This window comes from Rhipicephalus sanguineus, chromosome 2 (genome assembly GCF_013339695.2).
Source record: "Rhipicephalus sanguineus isolate Rsan-2018 chromosome 2, BIME_Rsan_1.4, whole genome shotgun sequence".
Lineage (NCBI taxonomy): Eukaryota > Metazoa > Arthropoda > Arachnida > Ixodida > Ixodidae > Rhipicephalus > Rhipicephalus sanguineus.
The window spans coordinates 131,960,938-131,979,783 of NC_051177.1; the positions used below are offsets into that span (position 1 = coordinate 131,960,938).

Here is an 18,846-nt window from a genome sequence, read left to right on the forward strand (position 1 = left end):
TTATTCAGCCGTGAAAAAGTCCTTGGGCATCGCCGGTAGTATTGGTGAAGAAAAAAGACGGCACCTTTCGTTTCTGCGTGGACTACCGCAAGCTCAATCAGGTTACGAAAAAAGACGTTTACCCGCTACCTCGTATAGACGATTCCCTCGATCGAGTACGGCATGCACGTTATTTCTCGTCGATGGATTTAAGGAGCGGGTATTGGCAGATAGAAGTCGACGAAAGAGACAAAGAAAAAACAGCATTGTTGACACGCGGTGGCCTTTATGAATTTAAGGTACTTCCTTTCGGCTTGTGCTCCGCACCGGCAACATTTCAGCGGCTCTTGGACACCGTACTATCAGGCCTCAAGTGGCAAACGTGCCTGGTGTATTTGGACGATGTGATTGTATTTTCTGCCACATTTGACGTCGCGGGTTCGATCCCGGCCGCGGCGGTCGCATTTCGATGGAGGCGAAATGGTAGAGGCCCGTGTACTTAGATTTAGGTGCACGTTAAAGAACACCAGATGGTCGAAATTTCCGGAGCCCTCCACTACGGCGTCTCTCATAATCATATCGTGGTTTTGGGACGTAAAACCCCACATATTATTATTATTATTATTATTATTATTATTATTATTATTATTATTATTATGCCACATTTGACGAGTATTTGAAGCGACTACACGCGGTATTCCAAGCGATACGATCCGCTGGACTAACGCTTAAACGAGAAAAATGTCACTTTGGCTTCGGAGAGCTTCTGTTTCTGGGGCATCTTATCAGTAGTAAAGGTGTGCGGCAGTAAAATAGCTGCCGTTACAAGTTTTCCCGCACCATCTGACAAAAAGGCAGTCAGACGAGTTTTAGGACTGCGCGCTTATTACCGACTCTTCACTCAGAACTTTTCACGCATTGCCTCGCCGTTGAGACGTCTCACCAGAGAAGACATCACATTCGTGTGGGGTGAAGAGCAGCAGGAAGCGTTCAACGAGCTGCGGCAACGCCTCCAAAAGCCGCCAGTCCTCGGACACTTTGACAACGACGCTCCTACAGCGGTCCACACCGACGCCAGCAATGTCGGCTTAGGAGCCGTACTTGTGCAGTGGCAAGATGGCGCCAAACAAGTAAGTGCTTATGCGAGCAGGACCCTCTGCCGCACGGAAGAGAATTATTCCACCACTGAAAAAGAGTGTCTTGCGGTGATGTGGGCTGTCATAAAGTTTCGCGCATACTTCTACGGCCGCCCGTTTAACGTTGTCAGCGACCATCATTCCCTTTGTTGGTTGACAAACTTGAAAGACCCACCAGGACGATTGGCGCGCTGGAGCCTTACGCTTCAAGAATTCGATATGGCTATTGTGTACAAATCAGGGAAGCGACATACGGATGCCGATTCCCTTTCTCGCGCGCCACTTGAACATGCGAATGCTGAAGATGACGACGACGCGGCATTTGTCGGGGTTGTCAACACGACTACAATCGCAGAGCAGCAACGCGACGACCCGGAACTGCAATCTTTTATTGGTTTCTTGGAGGGACGCACATCCGCTGTGCCAAAGCTCTTCGCAAGAGGAGTAGCACTATTTTGCTTGAGAAACGACGTGCTATATAATGTGAACTTTTCGCCGAACGGAAACACCTACTTATTTGTCGTTCCAACACCACTGAGGAGAGAAGTACTACAGGCGTGCCATGATGAAGCAACATCCGGTCATCTGGGTTACACACGAACGCTATGCCGAGTGAGACAAAAGTATTACTGGCCAAGACTAACGCCAACCGTTCAACAGTACGTTCGGACTTGCCTTGAATGCCAGCGTAGGAAAGTGCCAGCCGTCAAACCAGCAGGGCTCCTCCATCCGATTGGTCCATCCATTCGCTCAAGTCGGAATGGATCTCCTAGGCCCATTTCCAACTTCGGCTGCAGGGCGCAGATGGATAATTGTAGCCACGGACTACCTCACTCGCTACGCCGAAACCAAGGCTCTGGAGAGGGGCACGGCAAGTGAAGCAGCCCGGTTTTTTGTAGAGAATGTAGTGCTGAGGCATGGCGCTCCATCTGTAGTAATAACTGACAGGGGAACAGCATTCACAGCCGAGCTGCTACACACAGTGTTGAAGCTTAGCGGCACATCTCACCGGCGTACAACGGTATACCATCCACAAACGAGTGGTCTGACGGAGTGGCTAAACAAGACACTTGCCGATATGCTCTGCATGTACGTCGATGTAGAGCATAAGAACTTGGATGAGACCTTGCCTTATGTCACTTTCGCATATAATACGGCCCAGCAAGAGACAACACGCATGACACCGTTCCGTCTTCTCCATGGCCGTGAAGTTACAACCATGCTCGACGCCATGCTGCCGCATGAAAACGGTGGCGTCGAAACAGATGCAGACTACATAACTCAGCTTGCTGAAGAAGCCCGACAACTTGCGCGCACGCGTATTCGTCGCCAGCAGGACTATGACCGGTCTCCTACGAGCCGGGATAGAGAGTTTGGGTCTGAACCCCAGTTCGCCGTCGTGGCCTCTCAGAGAAGCTATTACGGTGGTACGTACTTTGGGCCGTATAAGGTCATCCGACGTCTCACTGATGTTAACTATGAGGTTGTTCCGGACAGTCCACATTGCTCAAGGCGCCAAAGGCATGCACCAGAAGTGGTTCACGTGGTTCGGATGAAGCCCTATTTGTCCGAATGAACTCATGCGCTGCCAGCGAGTACAAACCCTGCTGCCGTGACGATGAAGCATCGGGACGATGCTTTCTTGGAGGGGAGGCTGTCGCGATCAATATCCGACAGGACGACAGAGGACAAAGAAGCAAGCAGCACGAGCTGCAGCTGTGGGCTCTCTGAGGAAGACGACGTTGAGGCGTCTGCTCTTTTTGTTATCTGAATACAGACTTGTCTTTCTTCGTCGCAACGTGGTCCTGTATCTTGTTATTTCCGCATTGCGGCAATATGCAGTTCCTCGCAGCTTCAAAAATTGGAAGCGCACGTTCGTTGCTTGGAACGGCGACTTCAGCGCTACCAGCTGAAGCTTGCTAGGGTGAGAGCGCAGAGGCGCACCTTCGTCATGCGAGCGAATGATTTCTTTAAAGCGTTTAATATACACACAAGATATGTGTTGTGCATGTGTATTAGGGCAAACGTTTATACTAAATAAAAACATTTGGTTTTCAGGGCTGGTGATCTAATAGGGTTTGAATCTGATGGATCAATAAACAGTTCCTAACCGTCGTGCGTAATAAGCCTGGTTCTGACGTGCTAATTGTATATGTATGAACACCTAATGAAGACCGAGACGCTTATGGATGCCGGAAATGAAGAAAAATAATTTAGCGGAAGTCATAACTGAAGAGCGCAATAAATACGTACCCACTAGATTATCATTCTTTGCGTCACGTGTTGACGCCGCCGACGTGGGACGCCGACGATCAATTTTCGCGTTTGATGAGACATGTAAGGCTTTCGTCTTGACAGTAAAAACAGTAAAGAAGGATTGGGAAAAATACACAGTACTGCATGAGCAAGCGAAGCTTAAACGCGGCACGGCACTCAGTTATAAATGAACGCGAAATAAAACACGAAAACCTGGGGAAAGTCCTGTGAACAATCCCTTGATCGTCGTCAATTTTCAAAAAACTAATTCATTCAAACTGGCTGTTGGTTCTTTAAATACGAAGCTATACTACGTTTTGCGCGAATTCCCTTACGGTTACATCCTCTATTTTGTTATTTTTTTCTCCGGATGCTTCAATGCCTGTTTCATAAGCTACCAAGAGGATTTACCCTATAGAAGTCTCGTTATGAACTACTGAGGCTTCCGCCAGTCATTCCCTTATTGCGCGTAAAAAAGCATCTTTACTTTCCCACAGGAAATGAAAGTTCTTTGCCTGTGATAACCGGAGGGCTAACTTGTCCCTAGGCAGGGGAAGTCACTGAAGTGATTATAAATCATCAGGTGCACCTTGATGGGCGTGGCATTCAAAAACGAACGCGTGTCAATGTTAAGCGCTGTTATGTTTGGCCCCGGAATCCATTGTGGTAGACACCATTGCGCGTGCACCTGTCGGCCAGAATGCTTTCTCCCCGGTATCGGCGCCTGGACGGAGGCACGGATTCCCGCATTTTCGTGGGGGTGCGCTTACGCACCCGTGGTCAAGTGAGCCAGGCATTTCGCTGAGGTCAGGTCACGAGGAACCCGACGGAGGTATGACGAATCCCCCTTCTTTGCGCGGTGTTTGACCGCGTCAGACAGCGCCGCTGGAGACGCTTTCATCGATCCAGGTCATGTTGTCATCTGAACGCAGCCATTAGCGCCTGCAGGTGTTCAAGACAGCGGCCTTCTTCTCGTCCGAGGTCATCGACTCCCCCTCTCTTTCGGACTCAACCTCCTCGCCTGACATTCACCGTATTTTATAGTCGTCGAAGCGTTGTGCGAGTACGTCTTCACTGTGTGGTGCACTTGTGTTTCCCATTGGGCATCTGGACCATGCTCCTCCTCAACGTGTGTATTGAGTGGCCCATTTTCACCCTTTATTGGGGGAGGAGCCCTGAAGCGTCAAGATACCGTATTGGCGGGGGCGGCTGTCATCGCTTCCCGAGTGTCTCAGTGTTCGCAGGCGCGGGGCTGTAAAAGCCGAAGACTTGTACAAAAAGGATCCGTTCGTTCATTGGACGTTCACTCTCTCTCTTGTAATCACCTAAATAAACCTACCTTCCTTGTAAAAACGCGTCCTTCTCACTGAAAACATTGGCTATGCGGACGACGGCGGGAGCCAGCTACTGTAACGAGACCTGCCAAACCCCACGCCTTACAATGCCTTTAGTACGACAGCCGAAATACAGCCTTTCAGCGAAGTGAAGATGGGAGCCCACAGTTGGAACCAAGAAGTTGGATAGGTTGAAGAAACAGGACAAAGTGCCTCAGACAGGCTGGCCAGGAGAAATTGCCTCAGACAGGTCTCAGACAGGCCATCCTGTCTGAGGCACTTTTTGCTGTTGGTTCAACCTTGCCTTTCAGCAAGGAATAGGGATTTCAAAGGCTCGTTTTAGCGGTTGCCCTGTGCATCGGAATGCATGCGATATAGCAAAAAATATGCGAATAAAATATGTGCATCTTACTTTTGTTGCAGCAGACAGAAGTGCTGTCGCACCCTGATAGTGGCAGCCTTAGCTTCCGTTTGCAAGAGTCTATGGCCACACATGGTAGGCTATAAAACTTACAAGCGTTGTTTGCCCATGACGCTGAAAAAAAAACAGTTGGTTAAACGAAGCACACGCATCAAAATTCTCTGAGTATTGTAACTCATAAAAACATACAGCGAAAAAAAGTTGGCAGCATTCATTACGAGAAATGTAAGGAAAGGAGCATGACAAATAGGTTAGGTGAATTATGAATTGGTCTCAGCTCACAGATATATATTTTTGTACACAGTCAATTTTACGTGTATACGCTGCTTTTGACTTCTTGCTTCTTTGTAAATTAAGTACTAATTTGATGACGTTGCAATAGCGGGCTTGAACGTAGCCTCCCGCTCCCATGTTATCACGTTTGAATAAAAATGTCGTCGCTTTTTCGGTCATTAAATGTATTATCTGCAGAGTAATATTTCTAGACTCTCGTGTTTTTATTTTTGTTCTCGCGGGTATTGCTTTTATATGTACTTGTTTATTATATTCTATAACTCACCTCTTCTTTTTCTTTTGTTTGCGCACAAGAGATTATATTGATTTTCCTACTGGCTTAGTTTTCTCACTGCCTCTGTCAATCATCGTACACCTCGAATTAATGTGAGAGGAAGTGGCATGGGAAGGTTTCTCTCAAAAAATGAAGCAATTATTATTAAACAACCTGGGAAACCCCTATCTAAAAGTGAGCTTATGCAATGTCAGTATTCTTATTTAAACCGTATGGCGGAAATCTTATTAAAAAGCGCATTGACGCAGATTCAGAAGGCCATTCTTTTGTGAACATTTTCTCCTAATGGCATTACGGTTTCACTAAGAACATCTTCGGAGTTAAGACTAACTCACATACATTCTAACGGAGAATTTTTTTCATAAGAGCTTCTTGCGCATATGGCGCCACGTTTCCAGGTGCTTACTCAGCAGTGTTCTAGTTCCTGCCTGAAAATGAGGAAAATTATAATTCCAAAAGTAGAGGAGTTAACAGAATTGTAATAATTCTGATTCATAATTATTAATAAGAGCACATATCAATAATTGAGCGATATAGCGCAAAAATATATGAATACCCAATACTTCTGGGCCCGAATTCACAAAGCTTTCTCTTGCCTACGCAATTTCTTAGCCAAGAATTCTCGTATCTCGAGGGATTACGACAGCAATGGTAGGAATTTAACTTACCAGCCACTTTTGAGGGCAAGGAGGCAACGCGAAAGCCGATCAAACGACAAGGAAAGAAAGAAGTGCGCGCAGGTGATAGCAAGGCTGCACGCGAAGCGTCTAGCATCGAGGGTATACGATGATACCCAATGTATTTTCGCTGCATCTCAGCTTCCAGTTCCGGGCGTCTGCTACAGCTCTTACGTGTTGCCGCAGACGTCCTGGGGTCTTGCGCGAAGCCCAGTGCTCGTGTTTCATCGATGACCATAGCTAACAAAAATCTAGTTGCTCGATGGCGTTAATAATCTGTGCGCTATCCCGTCAAGTGCAGGCGAACAACGCTCCAGACGCACTGCATCTTTAAACCGCGAGTAAATTGAAACATTGAAGGTTTGATGATGTGACCGAAACGTCTCCCCCTGTTTACCACAACCAGTTTAGTTACATTTTCATGAAGCTGCGCTGCCACTAAACTAACTAGGCATGTTCGAGCACGGTATGGTGGTTGCCATTACGGCGTTTTGTAGCTAGACGTAAAATTCTGCATTTCTTACGAAGATCTCAGTACAAGACATAGGAGCGGCTTTTGAGCCTACGGAGAACTGTACAGAAATACAAAGCAGCAGTAAGAAAGGTATCATAGCGCAATGCCGCAGGTCCGATTCACCGCAGCATTTTGACAGGGCTGGAATGAGAGAGCAATCGTATACGCTGAGGTATGTGCGCGCGTAAAACAAGGAAGATTCGTCGGGAGGTTTCTACGTGCTAATGCTTTTCAGAAAACACGGCGCAGTCACTTCGTCCTTGCCGAGTTTGCGTGAGCAAACATAAAAGAAGCGGTGTTGTCTCGGCCTGAAGTGACATGACTACACGTGCGCCTGGATTCACAGGGCGCGCGTGCTGCGCGTTCGCACGATTAATAATAAGAAAAAAAAGAGACGGCGTTCGCGTTACTTACTAACGTCTATGGGAGCGAAAGCCATACAAAAGCGAGTGAACGTGTGATTGTGCTTATATATGAGAATCGAAGCAAATTAAGTGAGTAGCGATTTGTTTAGTGAAAGTTTATTTAAACGACAATAATCGAAACACATTGAATATTCAATTAGTGAAAGTGACATTAGTGACAGTCAATTAGCGATAGTTGATCAGTGATGTCGCACTCGATACAAAGTGCACGGTAATATAGCCCCATTTGATGGCTTTAACCTTCGAGTCACCTTAGGCGAATGCATTAGGATCCCGAGTTTTTTCTTCTTTTTTTGATCGACTTTCACCGGACGTCTTGAATTACGTGTCTTTCGAGGGAAAGATAATAATATACAATGAAGTAAGTGTTACAGTGGCCAGCTCTCTTCTGAAACACTGCAGCGGTGGTCGAGTCGTTACAGCGTCAGACTACAATGCGGGAGGTACTGGGTTCGATTCGCAGTGTCGCCAAGCACCCATGTTTTTTTTTTAATGGAAAAATGGTTAGCACGGCCTGAGGTTATGTGTTGCGAGCACTCTTTTCTTGAGAAGGTGGCCTTTCCGCTCTCTTCATTCACGCCCCTTTATACCCAAATGCGCTTCGCCGTGCTCCCTCACGGATCATAGAAATAAGAGTATCTTTTTTTTTTGCTCTAACCACTACTATCGCAAGGGTGCCCAGTCCCGAAACCCAATTATCATACCTGGGCATTACTTTTCACGACTCTGGCTATTCGACTGCCGGTCAGACATCGCGGTGTTTTCAATAACATCAGGAGACACGCGGCGGTCAAAATGCTTGCGGCCAAGATGAGTGCCATTGTCGGGACACGTTTGCGTGCTAGTTGGGTGGGATTCATTACAAGCAGCTGCGCAAAACGACAGGGACAGAGAGAAAACACACAAACACAGTGATGTGTTTGTGTCTTCTCTCTCGGTCTCTGTTGTGTTGCGCAGCTCCGTGTAATGCCTCTGTCAATGGCTATAAAGGACTCCAGCAGGCTATCGAGTTCTGAGGAGAGGGCAAAACAGTACGCCTGGGAAAACATTACGGCAAATTCATTTGCGTCATAAAGGGCTACTCTTCCCTTGGTAAGTACATGAAAATTTTAAACGCGAGTTTACTCTTTATCAACAGCAGTTACAGTATAGATGACAGGTGAGGAAACAAAAATCCGCATATTCAGCTCGCCTAGTTTTGTGCCCTTAATAGTAATTGGCAACACGTATGACAATACGTAGAGATACCACGCACATATGTAAAAATATGTACAGCCACGGGCGAAAGCTTGGTCCTCCTGGTTGAAGTCGCCTAGTCTGTTGTACATATTAGACAAACGCAATGTGTAGAAGCAATGTTACACAGAGGAGCTGTCCTATAAACTTATTTTTGCTGGTTGGTTGCATAGTTCCCAACTTCTTGCTGAGAACTGTACGTTGTTAAGTGAAACATCTTGTTTGAATGCACATATTTTTTGTAAGGTTACATTAATTTTTGCGCAGTAGAAAACATATTTGAGAAATGAAAATGAGATAGAAAAAGAACTAGAAATCAAATAGCAAAATTTTTATGAAAGTTACACTAAAAAAAAACGCAAGTTTTTGTTTAAAAGATACATACATACATACATACATACATACATACATACATACATACATACACACATACATACATACATACATACATACAGTGAGTAGTAGTTAATAGGATGAACTGCTATAAAACAACAATGCTGATACACGCAGTCTTGAGCACATGAGGTTTCAAGGCAGTAACTTACGAGAGAAATCTCTCACCACTCTTATGTGCCAACTCGGCATTTCTCGAACCCTCTTGGAACAATTTCATGTATAGTTTCTGCTTCTGCCCACTCACAAGCAGTTTTATACATTTTCGTGGGCGGCAGCCTACGACGATATATAAGAAAAGAGCCCCCGACAATGTGATGTCAAGGAAAAACGCAATGCATCACATTCTGGTACATGTCTGCAAGATGACACATAGTTTATTTACATAGTCCGGCATATTGACAACACTATAACAAGCCATGTCAGGTGACGTGGGCTGGAAGATTGGCACAGCTCGGACAGATTCTCGACAATACATAAATAAAACAATTCACTGTTACTAAGCTCCTCGGTACAAATAATGCTGTTGTTAACATGTAAATACCCTATTGCTTCTTCTGAAAACACTCCTCAAAAAGGTTTCAAAGTGTGCACATGTGCCGACTTCCTTCAAATGAGAGGCTGCTGTATATCAGTCTCTCATTTCGCTTGAAAAAAATTTCAGTGCACTGCTGGGCAAGGAATGTGATGCAAAGATTCAGTACCTTGCATGTATATCTTGCTGCTGGCCTCAGCTCAGGGGCGTAGCCAGAAATGTTTTTCGGGGGGGGGGGGGGTTCAACCATACTTTATGAATGTTTGTGCGTGCGTTTGTACGTGTGCATGCCTATATACGCAAGCAAAACTGAAAAATTTCGGGGGGGGGGGGTTTGAACCCCCTCAACCCCCCCCTTGGCTACGCCCCTGCCTCAGCTGCAATGTTGATCAGCACAAATGGGCAGAATAACATTTTATAATGTGCCATGACAAAGTAATTATGTTTCAGGTGCATGAAACATGGACAACAATAAAGGAATTTAAGAACATTTACCTGGCACAGTTTACAGAATCTTAAATATATTTTCATCGAGCTATCACAGCTTGTCTGAATATAGTAGTAATGGTTATCAGCCTTCAAATTTGTTCGAAGTCGCCAGTTTCAAGTTTAGAGCACACCAGCAGCCCTCTTCAGGCTAAACCACTGCACAGGCGCATCAAAAGGCATAAGTAAATGCATGCATAGTCACCATACAAAAAGCAATAAATACTTTCAGCAGTAATATGAGCAAAGCTGCATAGATGATAAACTATTTGCAGAGTATACAAGTACATTATAGAGAAACCTATGGCAGCAAACACTATATGAAAAAAAAATTAAAACTTACACAGTACATGCAGAAAGGTTGACCGTTGAAGAGGACAAGCATGCGATATGATAACATTACACAGGTGCTAAAGCCTGTTGGACATACTAGGAATAGTGACGCTCCTTTTGCATCTAAATATTCCGCGGAAAATGACTTTCCAGAGCTTATATATACATAAAATCATTTGTGCTATAATAATGCATGTATCCTGAACGCCTATATAGACCAAAAGCAAAACTACGTGCTTCAATGGTTTCATTCGTGCACTACCAAACATGAAAACACGGTTTTGGTTGCCGACCATGGCTGCTGTTTCTAATGGCAGTGAAATGCAGAGACACACATGCACTTTGAGTTACGTGCATGTTAAAAATTCAAGGTAGCCGAAGTTAATTTGCACATTACCACTACAGTGTGATTTACATCAACGTCAAGGTTTGGTATATTAAATGCAGAATTTAATTTTGAATCCTCAGGTGCAAGGAATTGCTGAATGATGCACTGCTCAACGATTAAACTGCAGCTGTGCAGATTCTCACCATACAATTCAAGCTGTTCCAACTATCACAATGCATTTTTTCTGTTGACGTGCACTTTGAACAGGACACAGTCACTGGTAGTCGCTCTCTACTTGTTGGCCTTGTGTGTTTTGTCCGAGATACACTGTACAATTACATGACAGTGGGGCACCTGATCCCATGGCACTGCTGGAACATAGAAAAGTACAGGTGATTGTTACAACCATGCTATGTGTAAAAATCGACAGCTGATATGTGCGAAAAAGTCTAGCTGTCGTATTTTAAGAATCCAATGACAAGTATGAAATATAATAAAAAAACAAGGAAAAAAGGTCTGAACATAGAGCCACCAACAATGAAGACCTTGAAAAATTATTTTATGATATAAATATATACCTACGATGTTCATTTTGAAGGCAACAAACTTCTGCCTAATAGTGAGACATCAGCCAATAAAGTATCTTCTATTTCGACTTTACACTAGGTGCAAGAAGCCGACCAAAAATGAGTTTACTATGCTACACTCTAAGAAAAAATCAAGTATTTGTGGAGTATTGCTACCCCACAACTATAACGTCATCCACCTCACGTACTTTCCACGCGTTATCACCACGGTCCCGGGACTTCCGGGTCACGAATGACGCGCGTGTTATCAAAGTGACATAGCATTCTTGACAGAAAAGTGCCAAGAGCGAAGTTTTGATAAAAGGAAATGCGAGCAAGCAAGATTTTGATTATTGCTGTGTAGCTGAAATACTCCCAAATAGACGATTTGTTCCTAGAGTGTACTCATGTATTTCTATGTTACAAGACAACAGTTATTGTTCATCACTTTAAAGTTATCTAACATAGCCACCTCATCATACAGTGTGAAGGAGCAATTTTGAAGACTTGAAAACACAAAGCATTATTGGATTATGTGTGTTTTTGTTGCTCGAAACGGTTTTTCCTAACAAAATTACACTTTGCAAAAAAATGCACTTGATTAGGAGAAATGATTTCGAGCAACAAACACACTCATAATCCATAAATGCATGTTAATGGGCTCCTATGGCTTCCGCAAACACTCACCATCATTATTATTGATGTCACTGCCATGCCGGACGGATACGCTGTGTCCTGCTCAGAACACCAAAGGTGCACTGTATGACCTGTCTTGCATGGGTGGGGGCTGCACTGCACTGCTGCTCAGCTGGGCCAGCCACGGACAGGAGGGTGAGCACCCATGGCTCTCAGGCGTAGTGAGAGTGACCTTCAGAGATCAACAAGCGTATACTCAGGACACATACGATTTGTAGAAATAACCGTGCCACTATGCAATTGTGCTGAGAACATGTACGGCGGAAATACAACGTGCCACAACATTGAAAAAAGATAAGCTACGGCAGGTAAAATGCGCATTTACTGCTCCTGTGTGGCCTGAGGCTTGAACTAGAGTTCTTTCTCCCTGCATGTTGCGAACAGCCAGGCGATTTTCTCCCGCTTGCTATTTCCATGCAGAGCACTTGATACACTGTGTGAGTGACAGGCACAAGAGCTCAATAGGCAATAAAAGTACTTGTGCTATTTCAAAAGCACAACTTTCCAGTCTCACATCTATGGAGTAAAATTCATAAGCTGTAGACTTTACACTTTCGACATTGTCAATTCTATTATAATTTGCTTCTCTTTACGCGTCCAATTAGCATCGCTGTGTGAAAATAATACAAGCATCCACTGTTAGTAACAATGTCTTGGTTGTGAAGGTGCGTACATTAACCGGTGTTTACTGTGGTTAAACACCTAAAACACCTAAAAAAACTAACCTAGCAACCAGCTATTATGCAGTTTTCTACCCTTGAAGCTCCCAGGCAGAGCACAGTCCATCCAGATGAGGCTGTCATGCGTGCTTCCAGGCCCCTTTGAGGTCGGCTGGATGATGACGCCCCCACCGTTGCAAAAGACTTGTAGATTTAGGGAGCACAAGTCCTTCCTATTTCTGTACAGGTGCTCCAAGTCATAAGGTGGCTTGATTTGCCAGTGCTTGCAATCGATGTATCCCACGACTTTACGAAAATCTGCAATCTGTGAAGAGGCCAAGAAGGATATATTAAGAAAAGCATCATTGAAAGCGCTCTTAATACATATTTGGCAGAAACACAAAAATTATCGCTTAGTCATAGCTATCAAATATGCTTTATTCAATTTGAAACAAACTGAAGCCCCATGTAAGCTTTACATACTGTAATGTATATGTCCTGGTAAAGTATAGTGCCGCCACAGTGGTAAACTTCTATACAAGTAATTTTGCAATATAAAGGAAATTCCTGAAAAAGTGCTAAATGGCTCCTGGAAGATAAATTCGCATCAAATATTTTTCTCTCAACTGTCAAGCGTGGTAAACAGACAGGCTCCTCTTAATAATCAGATAAAAGCCTGCTTAAGCAAAATCATAAAAACTGCTGGTGTACTTGCACATATTGCAATATATGTATATAGGCCATATATACGTATATACCAAGCGGTAGTAGTACATTTTTCGTACTTGAACTTAACAAGGGATGTTATTACATCTGCTGGGATGAAAAACTTACAAACGTACGTTATAGCACTACACGAATAGCAACGAAATTAGTTGCGCAAATTCAACTCACCGATGGCACAACGATATTAGCAGCCGTCAGCGTCATCGGGAATGGAATGTGCTCTGCAGCCACAGGCAAAAGACGTCCGTGGACTGGAAGCTGCCGTTGACGTAGAAATGCAACGCTAGCAAGACGTGTACGTCCACTGGTGAAGCGTGAGAAATCGCCGTGGGCCGCTCTAGTCAAGGCTCCAGTGCCGTGCAAAACGACACGACAGATGGGCTCGAAAACCTGTAGTTAGCAGGTGCTGGTCTACGACTTCATCCAAGGCAAATCACCAGTGAGAATTGTGTTCTGTCCGGAGCGAAGCGTGACGTCCACGTGCTTTCGCTGCCAGGTACAAGTCCAAGTTTTCACCGGAGAACAGTCAAAGCATACTGCCAAAGCAGCCACATTTTCAGCACAATGTCTCGGCGAGCGACTTCGGTTCGACACGTTATGACGTTCGAATTACGGTTATCACAAAAAGGAGAAGCAACGAGTTAAAAAAGAAAGCGCCAAGCCCAGCGCCAAATCCTTAAAGCCCTCAAAAAGCACCATCGCAGCTTCGTAGGACGAAACACGGTTATCAACGCTTTAATCTTCTGTCACACGGGCACAGCCTCTTCACAACTCTTGGAAATGTCAACACAGCACCACTTTCACAGCGCACACCATTTCACTCCCGAACACTGCATTTGCCTGGACTACTCACAAGAAAATAGAAGCGCACGGGCTAACCACTGGCGAAGCAAGAACCAAATACAGAGCGTAGTTCATGCGTTACCGTACGGAATCGCGGAAGCACGGAATCACTCAAGTAACGTGCCAAAATGCTGTCAATTCGAAATGCCGCACTGCACCTTAGTGAGACACAGGAACGCGAAGCAAACGAACTGTTACCGACACTCAAACACACATTGCAGGCTCCTCCAGTGCCAGTTACCGTCGGTACACAGGCGCCGATCCCCGCTTCATAAACACTCCGTGGCACAGGCTTCGCTACGCTTCACGGCACACCAAGAGACACTGCCGTCGGTCTTCACACTGCTTGCGCGCACCGGAAAAGCAGCGGTATTCACAGCACATCCAGTCGAACGCTGAAGGAACTCATGCGTTTGCGAAAATCGGCGCCGACACCTACAGTTTACGGCGCCATGTTGTTCTTACAAACTGCGCAGCAGGGGGTAGGCGCTAAGACAACTTAGAAAAAGCTCTTTCGCGTTGATCGCGAGAAGATAAAAAGTTCTCTTATGTGCGAGGGGGAAGATATGACGAACACGACAGGAGCGCGCGATGAAAGAAGTGTTTTGTCAACGTCATAAGATGGGCTGCTGTAGAGAGTACTGCTTCCCAACCAATCACTAGTTGCACCTCTCGCCCAAGCCGTCGTCTGCTATCGTTTGTCGTCTGCTACGATAGTAGCCTCCTGCGGGGGTTTCGCCTTATCTACGCGATGATTTCTAAGTCAAGCTGACGCTTATGAGCACAAAATACATTTATGAGTGGGTGAAGCCACCTTCAATTGATATTCTCACGCCATGTTAAATGGCAGTTAGTAATCAAAGGGACGTGAATCCGGCAAAGGCTTGTTTATACTCGAGAATCGTGAGCATTCGCACATATTTTTGATGTCGTTTCAAATTACTGGATCCATTTACTTCTGACTGCTCGCCGTATAAACGCGTTCCGTTTCGGTTTCCGAACAGTGAAGATCGAAAAGCTTGATTTGTTTGAGATTTCATGCATAATCTCGCACATCTATAATATGCTGCGATTTGCAATGTACGAGCCTGCTCTGGATTGACTCAAAGCGCTTAGTGACAGCTGCGTTTCAGCGATCGTGCCTATTGGGCAGTTAAAGCCAATCCAACTAGACATGTTGTGGAATCATATAATAGGCTTTAATAACGGCTAACTGAAATGCTCCGCTCAATTTTATTTCCAATAGCGTGCAGCTGATGTGCTCCTCTGAACCTCTTTGGTGGTGGTTTAGACCAATGCTGCGTACATCATGATAAGTTGGACGTCTCATTGGAGGAAGTCGGACGCAACACAACAACATAACAAAAAAATGTTGACCAAATACCGCGCCGCTTTGGACTTCATCGACCATTCATGTAGACCTTTGGTTTTAATCCAACCACAAGTCTTTGCATGCATAATGTTTCGCCATTGACACCCAATAGGCTTCTTTAATTACTGCGACTCACAGTTTATTGGACGACTACGAGTGCCAATACAGTCCATAGCGTACAAGCGAAACAACACACGAAACTCAAAGCGCCGAAATAAATAAAACGTACCAGCAATCATCAAGAAGCCTTAAATGGCCGTGAATTAGCTCAAAATTAGCCACGGCACCCAGATACCCGCCGCAGTTGCATGTTCTAAACAGCCATATTGTTCGTAAGAGTGGTCCGGACCACTCTTGGGATTTTCTCGTAGCCACGCTGTTTCCGCGCAATTTTTTTGCTTCGTGAATCCACTTACGAGCCTTTTTCAGTGACGTCACCAAATATAGCAACTGCATCACCATCGCTGACATGTTCCTGGACAGTCACAGCGCGCTTTACCGCAGCGGCCGATGTGATAACGATGGCCTCTTACGACGTTTTTTTTCGCTTCGTGAATCGACTTACGCGACAAAATTTCTCTTACGCGACAATTTGCTCGTAAGTGAGTTTTGTGAATTCGGCCCCTGATGAAATACAAAGGTCGCATTTGTTCTTTAACTGTTCCGTTAAATATTCAAGCACACGGGAACCGGCATTTTCATATTATTAGAATATGTGTACAGGAGATACAATGCAGAAAAATAACAGGACAATACTGGTCGTGCGAAACTACGACAAAAAATGCATAAGGACATCCGAAACGCTTACACTCGCGACAATGGCTGTTCACTGAAAGCAAGGCACCTGGGCTGTCCGTAAAATTAGGTTTACGGACAGCCCAGATTCTTCACGAAAAAAACGAGTTTATTTACATTGGTGAATACATTTTCGGAAATCTTGAACGTTACCCTACTAGTCAACATAATTGCCGTTGAGATCAATGCATTTTTGTTTGCGGTGTGCCATATTTCTTATGCCTCGGTCGTAGCTCCTCTCCTGTTATGAAATCCGTGCCACTCAGGTGTTTCTTCAATTCAGAGTAGAGATGGTAGTCACTTGGGGCTATGTCTGGGCTGTGGGACGAGCCTGTGGCAGTATCCCATGGAAATTTATTGAGGAAAAGGCTCGTAACACGGATGATGTGCGCACGATCTTTGTCCTGATTGAAACGTACTTCCTTCGTGAGCATGCCTCTCCTCTTGTTTTGAATAGCGCGGCGAAGGCTCTTTAACCTCTCACAGTAGCGTCCGCATTGATAGCTGTAACAAGAGGCATGAATTCCCACAGCAGTAACCGCTTCCTGTCCCAAAAGACGCTAACCACCAGTTTGCCGGCAGACAGTGTTTGAAAACCCGCGGCTCCGGAGACTCTGGATGCCTGCAGAGAGGATTGCTGTTTCGTTTCTGGTTTCGCGCAGCGGACCAACGTCTCTTCCCCAGTTACAATAGAGTCAAGAAACTGCTCGCCATTGGTTTCGCAGGCCTGAAGAAAGTCGCAGGCACTTTCTACACGTTGCCCTTTCGGGTCTTCTGTAAGCATTGCCGGGACCCATCTTGCACAAACCTTGGTATACCCTAAATAGAGCGTTAAAATTTCGTAAACACAGGTCTTGCTTACAAAAGGGGTTATCTCGCGCAGCTCCCGAACCATCACCACTGGACCTATTAGTATTGTTTGTTCCCGTTTCCCCATCATTTCGTCTGAAACCGATGGCCGCGCAGAACATTGCTCGTCATGGGCCTCTTCACGAGCGTCTTAGAATTCTCTGCGCCATTTGCGCACGTGTTGTGCCCTCATACACGACTGGAACTCCTTGGGAACCCTATTTTACGGGCAGCCCTCGTATATTGGAATGGCGGTGGAGCCAACTGTACTGTCACAACCGCAGCATAATTGCCACTTTCGATCAAGATGTGCCATAGGATGACCAAAAACCATAGTAAAACCATGAGAATGTTAACAGTAAAGATCACATCATTCTGTCAGAGCTCATCGCGCCTTTGAAGCCCTTATCTGGTTTGCACAAAAACTACTCAGGATGCGCTACTGGAAGTTGCACGGGCTTTCTTTCTCAAAAGCGCTTCCTATACTTTGCGTAAGAAACAACCCCAGGGTATCAAGAAAACAACATTCTTGTCGAGAACTGGAACACATAGCACACCTTGCAGTTTGTGGCTAACCGCTATCGGCAATTTGCTCTCAACATAATCTAGGGGGCGATCGGAGACCTGTTCGTTCCGCTTGTTCGTTCTCCTGGGGAAGAACAAGCGCGCTGATTGGCTGAAGCGGGAGATGCCACTCAAGGCCGGGGGGTGTCGCCATTTCTTTTTTTTGCTTGATCTTTTCTTTTTTGGTGACGTCATATGGCGGCATAACGAGTGGGGTGATCGGAGATCTCTGTTCTGCGCCGTTCGTTCTGTACCCATTCTGGCGGCGTATACGCGATTGGCCGAAACCGGAAAAAACCACGTCTCTGAGGGTCGTAGCCATTTTTCCTTTTGCTTGATTTTTTATTTTTTGGTGACGTCATACCGCGTCATAACGAGCACGTCGTCTGCTACAAACGAACGGAGCGCGAGACCGTTCGCACGCGCTCTCTAGAGCGAACAAACGGCTTCGCACGGCATGATGCGGCGGTTGCGGCTGCCGCAACAGCTGATTTTGAGAAAATGGCGCTTGCGACGTGTGCTTTTCTTGCGGTTGGAGGTGCGAGGTGCGTTCGAAGACATGAGCGAGTGCGGCGTCGCTTTCTGTTCTCGAAACGAACAGTGCGAACAAAATGAACAGGCCTGCCTCTGGGCTGTGGTCTTACGCGCAGGGACTTAGTTCAAAAGCGCTATCAGCTACTGCCACGTGTCGTCCCGGTCCTCACTCGTGAACGACGGCCCCAGTGGGCACGACGGCGCAGGTATCTGTGGGTGCTCTTTTATAAAAGCCAGCAGAAGCCCCTTTTGACGATTCGACACCCGGGAGCCAAGCCAGACATTCCGGTGGGACGACACCTTGAAAAACTGCGCCAAGCGCTACTTTTTCTTTTTTTTTTTTCGCGTGCGCGACTTCACATAGCGAGGACGTTAGAAAACCTAACACCAATAAATATCAGCGCTCAAACCTATTGCTGTTTCAGAATCTGTTTGAGCTTGAAAAGAAAAACAATATCTTTTCGTATAACAACTGTATTTACTAGAAGGTGAGAAACACTTCGTTTTGAATTATACGGTTCCCTTGCCGAGGACAAACGATGCGCGTCTACTTCCGGAAAGCTCGCCGCTCACCGCTTGATGATTGGCTGTCCTCTTCCTCTCGGCGGAAGAGAGCTGCGG

The 18,846-nt window shown here is 45.6% G+C and overlaps 1 protein-coding gene across 1 annotated transcript in view; it reads right to left on the minus strand.

Moving 5' to 3' along the window:
• Positions 1-4,243: 4,243 nt before the first annotated feature.
• Positions 4,244-18,846, minus strand: part of LOC119383669 (formin-2-like) — a 113,693-nt gene continuing 99,090 nt past the window's right edge. The window contains exons 8-9 of the mRNA XM_049412925.1: positions 5,118-5,240; positions 4,244-4,293 (exon numbers count right to left, since the gene is read on the minus strand). Coding sequence (XP_049268882.1) covers positions 4,244-4,293; positions 5,118-5,240 — 173 coding nt within the window. The remainder of the gene's footprint in view (positions 4,294-5,117; positions 5,241-18,846) is intronic.